Source organism: Vulpes lagopus, chromosome 1, assembly GCF_018345385.1.
Source record: "Vulpes lagopus strain Blue_001 chromosome 1, ASM1834538v1, whole genome shotgun sequence".
Classification (NCBI taxonomy): Eukaryota; Metazoa; Chordata; class Mammalia; order Carnivora; family Canidae; genus Vulpes; species Vulpes lagopus.
This window is the reverse complement of record NC_054824.1, coordinates 46,181,680-46,192,404: the sequence shown is the minus strand read 5'-3', so window position 1 is coordinate 46,192,404 and position 10,725 is coordinate 46,181,680. Positions and strand designations below refer to the sequence as shown.

The 10,725-nt window shown below is 35.9% G+C and overlaps 1 protein-coding gene across 1 annotated transcript in view; it reads right to left on the bottom strand.

Moving 5' to 3' along the window:
* Positions 1 to 537: 537 nt before the first annotated feature.
* The window catches only part of LGSN (lengsin, lens protein with glutamine synthetase domain), a 29,988-nt gene continuing 19,800 nt past the window's right edge, over positions 538 to 10,725 (bottom strand). Inside the window, exons 4-5 of the mRNA XM_041766683.1 lie at positions 7,850 to 8,016; positions 538 to 2,046 (exon numbers count right to left, since the gene is read on the bottom strand). Of these exons, the coding sequence (XP_041622617.1) occupies positions 847 to 2,046; positions 7,850 to 8,016 (1,367 nt within the window). The 3' untranslated portion in view covers positions 538 to 846. The remainder of the gene's footprint in view (positions 2,047 to 7,849; positions 8,017 to 10,725) is intronic.

Here is a 10,725-nt window from a genome sequence, read left to right as displayed (position 1 = left end):
GAAAAATTTTCATGACTTTCAAATATTTAACCTCATTGCTCCCCATCAAATTTTACTTCTTATGAATTTGTTTCTTGTGGACAGTATAGCCTTGAACTTTCTAGGCCTTTCAGGAGCTAGTAATGAAGGGTAAAAAGAAGGGATGAAACTATCTGCTAACTTGCCATCATGACTTACTTTTGATAACTTTTTACAATTATTTAGAAAGATCACAATGATGTTTGCAAATTTTGCTCCACAAAGCAGAGCTTCCACCTTGTTACTCCATCTTTTGTGGGCTCTATTCCCTAGAGTGTTACCCTAACCCACATGATCTGCAGTTTAGCTGACAGGAAGGGTAATTTCAGAAGGATGGGGGAAGGGCAGGAAATAGAGCATCCATCCTATATATGTTGAGATTAGTGAGATTGCATTAGTTAGCATTTTTTTTCTCCCTGGCAGTCACAATGTATGTGCATGATTGAAATTCTCCTTTTTTTTTTTTTTTGGTCGTTTAAATTTTGCTATATAATTCTTAAGACTTTTTTTATTGTGTGAAGGTATCTGTTGTCTGAAATAACTGAAGGTTTCAATCTAGGTCAACATACACAGAGGAAATGATGACTGACTAATGAGACCTGGGAAATTTGCATATTACAGCTGCACCACAACTTTATTGTTTGTTTCTACTATCAGAATCCTCTCGGCAGTCCCATGTCATCTGCCAAGTATTCCACCCAGACGAAGAAGAGCGAAAGCATATGTAGTCTTTTTGTTGTTGATGATAAAAATCCAATCTTTTCTTCCTGGGAGATCAGCTACTTAAGTAAAAGTCACATCTCCAAAAGAATAGTTAAGGGTTCTATCCTAAATGAAATACTCTAAGAATTTATTTCTCTCGGCATCTGTTTCTTCATTTTCCAAATCATATTTTTTCATGGCAACAAAATAGCGAATAAACGTTTCCCCCAGAGCCTGTCTCAAACATTGATCTTCCTCCAGCGCCACAAGAGCGTCTTCCAGTTTCAAGGGGATCTCGGAAGATTTTGACGGATAGAAGTCCGTGCTGTCATCTGGACTGGCCAGGACACCATCGCTGCTTTGAAGTCCATCCAAGCCCGCAGCGACAGTCGCCGCCAGCACCAGGTAAGGATTTGCAGTGGCTGAGCCCAGTTTATTTTCTATCCGGGTGCCTTTCTCACCATGACACTTGATATTAAAAGCACAGCTGTTATCATTGTATCCCCATGTTGTAGGCACGCTCTCCTTGAGGTCTTTACTCTCCTTGGAGTAACGCTTTCGGCAGCTGACAGCAGGAGCCATCAGGCAGCTGAGAGCAGCCGAGTGCTTCAAGAGTCCTGCCAACCATTTTTTCCCAGTGATCGTGAGCTCTTCAATTCCAGAATTGCTGCAGAACATGTTTTTCTTCCCATCGACATCCCAGAGACTATGAGACAAAATTCCTGAATTGCAAAATCCAGTCTCGATGAAAAAGCTAGCGATGTAATTATATTTCCTTGCCACTTCTTTGACACCTGTTCTGAGGGTAAATGCGTTATCAGCTGAACTGATGCCAAATTCGGGCAAAAAACAGATTTCCATCTGACCAGGCCTGGTAGAGGAGGAAAAACTCTCGACATTCGCTCCAGTATGATACAAACCATCAACGAGTTCCTGGATGAAAGGCTGGTCATGATTATTTAGCAATGTGGAGGCAGGAAAAGATATGGTCTTTGAATTGATAATTTCAGGCACAGCAAAAATGCAAAAATCATAGATGAAGGCAGAGAGCAGGGAAAAGCCAGAGTCCTGCAGCTGGCTCAGCTGCCTCTTTGCGATGTACCTTGGGGAAGTCAAAAGAGGCTCGCCAGTCACAGTGAATGTGTCACATATCACTCTTGCAGTTCTCTCAGCCCATGGCAAGACTCTAAAGGTTGAGAGCTCTGGCATTAGGACTATGTCACTATTAAAACATGTTGCTCTTATGTGATCCACTTCATCATCCTTAGGATTTGGTATCAGTTCAAGATAACCTCGGGGCATGCAAACACCATGGATCACTTTTTCCTAAAGAAACGAAAAGACAGAGCAATCAGATTTTGAAACTTGAAAACAAACAAAAGGGGGGGGGGGGCATTGCTAATGAGGAAAAATGTGTTTAACATCCGTTGGTTAACACTAGCTTAATATCAAATAAATTTTAAGTATTTTATTTTTTAAAGATATATTTAATTATTTGAGAGAGAAATAGTGGGAAGGAGAGGCAGAGAAGAGAGGGAGAGATAGAATCCTCAAGCCAAATCCCTGCTGAATGCAGAGCCCGGATACAGGCTTCATCCCAGGACTCTGAGATCATGACCAGAGCTGAAATCAAGAGTTGGCCACCTGACTGACTGAGCCACCCAGGGGCCCCCAAATTTAAAATATTTTAAAATAAACCCCCAGGTTACTTTTATAAACAGTTCTTAATATTTTAGCCTTCAAGTCTTTACATGCTTTGAGATCTGAAAATAGCGTCATAAATAGAAGGTACAAAGATAAAGAAAATGTCTTTATAGCAAATGACATAGGTAAAGCCTTGTGAAATTATTTGAAATGATTATTACCTAGTCTTTTTTAAAACACTTTTTATTTTATGGCATAGTTGCTAATACTTTAGAGAAGGTTTTATTTTGGCTTATTCTATTGTAATCCCTATAGTTAACTGAGAGTCCTCAGTCCTTCCCAGAGACTTGATTGTGGTTAGTCCTAGAACACACTCGACAGTCAACCTAACACCAGAGGAGCCAGATCTGCTGAAAGCTGCACTCCTCTCTTCATTCACTTTTACAACTCAGTAAAATGAATACATCACAGCCTCAAGGTCCCAGAAACTGCCTGTGAGTGTGGACCTATATCCTCAAAGCTATAGATCCAAAACGTTGTAGCCTTCAAGTCAACCATGAACTGGGTGTCACCAAATCTGACTTCTAGCCCTAGCTCTTTCACTAATTACTTGCTGGAAGTTAAGCAAATCACTGGACTATGTCAGCTTCCATGTCTGTGAAACAAGTGTTAGACTCGATGCTTGCTAAGGCACTTTCTAGCCATATACCTCTTGGGGTTAGTGGATTTGGTCATTTATTTAACTTTTGCTATGTACCAGACAACAGGGATATGATGAGGTTATAAAGTTGAGCAGACACGTGAAACAATTTCTAGAAATTGTGTCATAACAATATAACAAGGCTTCATGTGTTAAAGGTTATATTAATGGTAGCGAAGAAGCTAACTATAAAGTTTGGTTCCCATAATGTCAATGTATATTGTAAAACACACTAACAGTCTGTAAGCCAAATTGTTTCTTATGTTACCTCCAACTCAAAGAGTATGGCTACCAAAGAGGAGCTGTTACTAACAGAGATAACCTACTGGTCACTCTTCTGCCTTTGACTGTAACCCATGACCTCTTTTACTTTCCACCATCTATACATAGATTTTCAAATGTCATTTAACTTGGCTGATACAATTCTGCTTTTGCCAGTAATAAAGCTGAGAAAGTCAAGCACTATTCAGTGCCTGCTTAATTTTTTCAATTCCATCAGGGACCTGTACACATACACACACACACGCACACACACACACACACACACACACACACACAAGCATTATAGAATTCTAGAGAACTTTAGTATGAAATCTTTTAATTTTAATTTCTACTGCAAGAAGTAATGTTATTTCCCTACTTTTCAGTTTTTTAGTTTGAAAATCTGTATGTTAGTTGTATATATTCCTAAAATGAAGGGTAATGTATTTTATTCATGAGACTTCCAAAAGTTCCTACAATTGAAATCTATGTTTGTATTCACCTGGGTGTGAACAATAGGGAATAGTTGTTACCATTTCCTTCCCCTATGCTTTCACATATTTAAAGAATAAGAAAAAGAGAAGAAAAAAAATAAAAATAAAGAATAGGAAAAAGTCACACTTTATTCTTCAAACTATTTAATATGTGTTTTTCTAAGCACTCTTTTTTAACATTGTAATTTCCTTTATTCTTTTTTTGGACATTCTGAATTCAAACCACTCTTTATTAGTAGTGGAAAATATATATAAACATGTCTTGCTCATGACAACAAATTAAGTTACCTTAAAATGTGTTTCTAAGTACAAAGCACTAGGACAACTTTACACTTCAATGTTGCTCACCAGGGATTCAATAAAAACTCATGTAAAATAGCTCAAATCTGTATGATAACTGAAATTTGGACCACAGTGAAAGCCACCAAACAATTAGTTATAAATTCTATTCTAATATATCATGTTTTGATCAGATCACAGATAGAAAGAATCCACATTATCTGTATATAATTTAAATAGAAATTAGTCTTTTGATGCAACAGAGACAATATAAGTTGGTAGTAAGTTTTAATCAGCTAATGTTTGTAAGGGACTTAGCACAGTGCCAGGCACCTGATAAATTTTCTTTGAAAAGTAGATACCATCAGAGTTTCCCAATTTGGCTTTTTCCAATTACCCAGCAGTCTTTTCCTCTATTCTTAGTAGGTGGCTTGTTTTAAGAAGAAATCAATCTTGTTTTTTTTTTTTTTAATTAGAAAGGATACTTAGCACAAATAAAGAATAAAAAGAAATATAAAAGCTGACCTGAAAAAAAAAAAAAAAGCTGAGCTGGGGGCACCTGGCTGGCTGAGTCAGTGGAGCATGCAACTCTTGATGTTAAGGTTGTGGGTTTGAGCCCCATGTTGGCTGTGGAGATTATTGAAAAATAAAATATTTTTTAAAAAGCTGAGCTGGAGACTGTAGGTACAGTAAGAAAGAGAAAATAAAGAAGAGAGAAAGGGAGAGGAGGAAAGGAGGGAGAGGAGGAGAATAGGAACTGGAAGTGAAGAATCACAGGTGAACATCTCAGCTCTGTCTCTAATTATGTGTATAATTTTAAGAAAGCTTTCCTTAACTTTTCTGGGCCTCACTTCACTCATCTACAAATGAAGAAGATGGATTATATTCTCTTATATTCCCTTTAAGGGTCTAACAATAATTTTTAAATTGACATTTTGTTTTCCACAAATAGAAAGAGGTTTAAAAATTACTTTAGGAAGATGGAAATTACTTTTCACTAAGTTATAGGCAAATTTAAATCATGGACTCCACTCTTTATTTAATGAGTTCCCCATACAGAATTGTGTTTATAAACAAACACATGTTGTTTATATTGTTTTGCACGCTGAACTTATTTTTTATGTCCATTTGCAATACATTTTCCAAAATGAATTATTTAATTTTAATTTTTTTTTAACTTTTATTTATTTATGATAGTCACAGAGAGATAGAGAGAGAGGCAGAGACACAGGCAGAGGGAGAAGCAGGCTCCATGCACTGGGGGCCCGACGTGGGATTCGATCCCGGGTCTCCAGGATCGCGCCCTGGGCCAAAGGCAGGCGCCAAACCGCTGCGCCACCCAGGGATCCCCCAAATTATTTAATTTTAAATTACAAATACTTGTGATGTCAGTATTCACTATTACCTATACTTCACAAGTTCCAAAATGAATTTAAAATATTTTGTTAAAAAATAGATACCATATGATCATTAAATAAGAATAAAATAATGACTGGGTAATGAAATGAGAAAGTGAGCTTGTATTAGCAACCTAAGGCTAAAAATAAATGCAGCAATTGAGAGGAAGTATGACAAGATATATTAAAATTCTGAGGATAGACAAACTTTTTCCCCTCATAAACTCCAGGGAAAAAAATGATTCTAATATATTGGACACTGAACAAGATAATGAAAAGTATTTTCAATAGTATTTTAAAAAAAAGAAATGCAAACATTTTCTTTCTATGTCAATTATATCAATCCCCAGCAAGTAGAGGGAGCACATTAAATTATATTTTCATAAGAGTTTCTTTGAGGAACTAGAAAAATACTCCAAATATGTAGCTTTGAGATGCCATTAGTGGAATAGAAGATTAGGATTTGACAAAAACTGAATAGCAAACAATTTTATATTGAGGTCTCTGGCAAGTGCCTGAAGTGCCAGTTGTGTTTTCTTATTGATTGAAAGAAATTCATATAAATTAGATTCTCAGCCAGTTCACAGTAAATTTCACATTTTCTTATCAAAATTAGCCAGCATGTATTCTCCCCTGAATGAAGAGAAAATAATGTCTGCAGGCAGGTCTAAAGGATTTCTTAAAAGACAAATATGGGGATTTTTGTTTCTTTTTTATTATTGTTGTTGTTAAGTATAGTTGACATACAATGTTATATCAGTTTCAGGTGTACAACATAGTGATTTGACAATTGTATACATTATTCTGTGCTCACCAAGAGAAGTGCAGTCACCATGCAACGTTATTATAATAGTGTTGGCTATATTCCCTGTGTTGTACTTTTCATCCCCATGACTTATTTATAACTGAAAGTTTTGTACCTCTTCATTGCCCTCACCTATTTCACCCATCCTCTACCCTTGGGAAACTATCAGTTTGTTTTCCACATTAATGACTCTGTTTCAGTTTGTTCATTTGTTTTATTTTTTTAGATTCCACATGTAAGTGAAATCATATAATACTTGTCTTTTTTCTTTCAGACTTATTTCACTTAACCTGACACCCCCTGGTTCCATCCATGCTGTCACAAATGGTAAGATCTCATCACTTTATGGCTGAGAAATAGTCCATTATATATGTATACTACATCTTCTTCATTCATTTATCAATGGACACTTGAGCTGCTTCTATATCTTTGCTATTGTAAATAAGGCTGCAATAAACATAGGGGTACATGGATCTTTTTCAGTTTTGGAGGATAAATACCCAGTAATGGAATTACCAGATGGTTTGGTATTTCTACTTTTAATTTTTTGAGTAACCTCCATACTGTGATTTTCCACAGTGCTTACACTAATTTACATTCCCATCAACAGTGCACAAGCATTCCCTTTTCTCCACATCCTTGCCAACGCTTATTATTTCTTGTCTTTTTGATACCAGCCATTCTGACTGGTGTGAGGTAATAATATCTCATTGTGATTTTGATTTGCATTTCACTGATGATGAGTGAGGTTGAGCATTTTTAGGAAACAAATTTGAAACTGTTGGAATTATCTCAAAAAGTGTTTTTGATGATGCTCAATGTTTCCCAACATAATACAAATGAGAAAATTACAATTAAAATAAATTTGGAGGTTGTTTAACTTTTATATTTTCCTATATAATACTTACTGATGTCCCTTCCCTCTAAGAAATGTTTCAGTGACACAACAAATCAGTCAATAAAATAAAAACATGACATAAACTGAAAAAAAATCTCAGAAAGTCTCAAAACATATTCAAAAGACAACATTTCTTGGTATCACTATTTTCAAGAACTTAATAGTATTTATTAAGTCATCCAACAACAATAGTGTATTTTTTTATCAGAATTAGAAGCTGAAAGGGACAGGCTTTCTACCTAGCAAATTTTAATCTTTTTTTTTTTTCTCGTTTTATATTTGCTCTTGGGTCTTCCGTTGCAATTTTCTCATGTCAAACAAAATATAATCTCCATAATTGCAGTAAGAGAGAGAAGATAATTCTATGGAGGCAAATTATTCAAGGCAGAAAGACTAAAATTACCAGTCTTAATTAGTTTTGTATTTCTATTGGGTAAAGGAATTGCTGTTTGAGCCCTGAAAGTGTATGTTCAGCTCCTTAGGGAGCAATGATGTGTTTGGAGAGGGACAAGGGAGAAACAAAATAAATTATTGGTTTTCACCTTTAGTTACTGTATAGATTACAAGAAAATAAGATAGAGCAGTAAGGACCATGTGCTTGCTTACAGTCATGAAATTACATTCAATCATAACTCTATCTGTAAAACTCACTTGGAAAAAGTGTGCAGGGATACTCTTCGATCTGGACACACCATGAAGGTCTGTGGCTTCAAATCTCACAAATTGAAGGTGATTCTTGGCCATCTCTTGTTTAATGTGCTTCATTCTAGAGGAGAGGTGAGGTGTGGTCGGAATTTGAGTGTCCTCCCAGGTGTTATCTGTAGAATAGAAGATGGCCCTAAGACATTAGGTCATGATGAATTGAAAAGCAAAAGGAGGCCACAGAGTAGTCTAATCATCATGATTGTCGACAAAATCATCACATACTCATGTCATTGACTTACAATTGGAGATTTTACCTTTCAAACTCTGCCTTTACCATAATCCCAAGAACATGATCTCTAAACAGCCTAAGAGATTGTTTGGCACTTGGGGCTAAGTGATAGTTAGGTTACTTGCATAAGCATAGAGCAATATCATATGTAAGTACTTAACTGAAAATGCCTTTGCTTATGGAAGTTAGGATACATTTGCATAACTGGACAGCTTGGGCACCATACAAGTCTGCATGCAGATCATTGAAAAAACTGAGCTTCTTGAACTAACTGGTAATACCTAAATTAAAAGTTCTTGTATGTTTAAGGGCAACATTGTTTGGTTTTTGTTTATTTTCTGCAGATCTGCATTTTTTTGTTTTGTTTGCCAAAAGGGCTTTATGATAGCAGCTGAATCTAAGACATCTACATGCCTCTGTCAAATTTAAACTTTAAAATCAGTATAAATGAGCAAACAAAATTATTTTTCAAGGGTAAGAGTGTAAGAAATGGAAAATCTAGACTGATTACTCAATATTAAAAACAGAAATCTAAATATATATATATACATATGTATGTATATGTATGTATGTGTGTGTGTGTGTGTGTATATATATATATATATATATATATATATAAAGATAGACTACAAATTCTAAAACTTCAGAGCTAGAAGAGAGTTTGGCAATAAATTACCTAATCCAACTGACTTGCTAGCTTGAGTCCCAGAGATGTAGGTACAGTGACATAGTCCAAATTATTTTCAGTTCGTTGCCAAAACTGAAGCTACAAACCAGACCTCTTAACTCCCAGTGGGTGACTCATCACCATAAAATGAATGAATGTATCTAAAACATATAAAAGGGTCAGGCACATAGTACACGTCACAAATGTTAGCTACCGTCCAAACTTTCAGAGAAGTAGCAGACGGTAGAGATTCAACACAAACACTGAAGTCATCTGCCTCCCTCAGAATCCTGCTTGTGCCCTAGATGCTTTCTTACTTCTCTGAGCCTGGGCTTTCTCATTGATACAATATTATCCACTTCATAGGTTTGTTGTGACAATTAAGCAAGTCATTTAACAGTTCCTGGCAGACATTAAGCACCATATAAGTGCTTCTTAAACACATAAAGTGAACACAATTACTCTAACCCTTACTAGGGATCATAGTACCATGATCATGTCTGAATCTGAATTCCCATCAATCTGTCACATCACTGATGACGAGCAGCTATAATTTTAAAATGATACCTGAATATCCCTTTTTGAGATATAATTGGCTTTAGAAATAAGCATAAAGATTGACAGGTTAAAAAACACAGATTAAGTAGATTTTAAGTACATGAAGCATGAGGAAAACAAATTACTAGTTGCCACCTATACAAATATATTAGAGATAATGTCCTGTCACTGATACATTTGGCTACTCTGAGACTCCTGAGGCTTTATAACTACCTCCCATTTAACACAAACAATTAAGCTGTAGCAATTACAATGTTTCATGCTAAATTAGCAGTTGCTGTCTTCCCAACCTATCCTGAAGTATTGGGTGTTTTGCCCAAGTTGAACAATTCTCCTCACTGAAAAATGAAATTTACAGGCACCTGAAAATATGGAAAATTTCAGAAAAGCAGTATTCTAAAAATAATAAGGACTAATATATAAGCTATAAATATTTTAACAACATAAAAAAATCAGTAGGCATCTCCTATTAAAGGAGTAAAGTCATTTTATTGGCTCACCAGTAATATGATCACAGCCAATCTTATTAATTCTTTGTCTTATCTATATCTTCTAAAGTTTGTAAAATAAATATGCATCCACTCAAGACAGGTTGTTTGGTTACCATATACTATTTATATTGGACATATATCTAGGGCTGGACAATATACTTATTGTATTTGTTTGCCAGGGCTGCCCTAATAAATACCACAGACCAGGTGGCTAAAACAGAAATGTTATGTTCTTACAGTTCCAGAGGGCAGAAGTCTAAGGTCAAAGTGTCAACCTTATTGGTCTCTTCTGAGAGCCTCTCTCGCTGGCTTGTAAATGGCTATCTTCGTCACATGATCTTCCCTCTGGTTGTGGGTGTTCTAATCTTCTCTTCATATGAACACCCGTCATGTTGGATTAGAGCCCCCCCCCCATACACTTCATTTAACATTAATTACTTCTTTTAAACCCTATCTCCAAATACAGTCACGATGTGAGGTGTGATGGGATAGGACTCCAACCACCTATGAATGAGGGGAAACATAATTCAGCCCATAATATATCATCCCATTTCCATTTTCTTCAGACTCCTTATCACCACCCACCATATTGTGTAATCACATGTTTACTTTCTGTCCTTCCCCCCTGCAGGTCAGTTCTAGGAGAATAGGGGCTCAGCTTCACCTGCTGCTATCAGTGCCTGCAGCAATATAAAAGTATCATAGATGCTCAATGACTAGTCCTTTAACAAGGGGTTTGTGAGTAAATTAACTAATTAATACAGCCTGGGTGATTTGACCTTGTCTAATTAACAAATATAAAATTGTCATCATGTATTTTGGTAAGTATCTTAAGTATCATTTTATTCATTTGAAAGTTTAATTCTTTCACCAAATA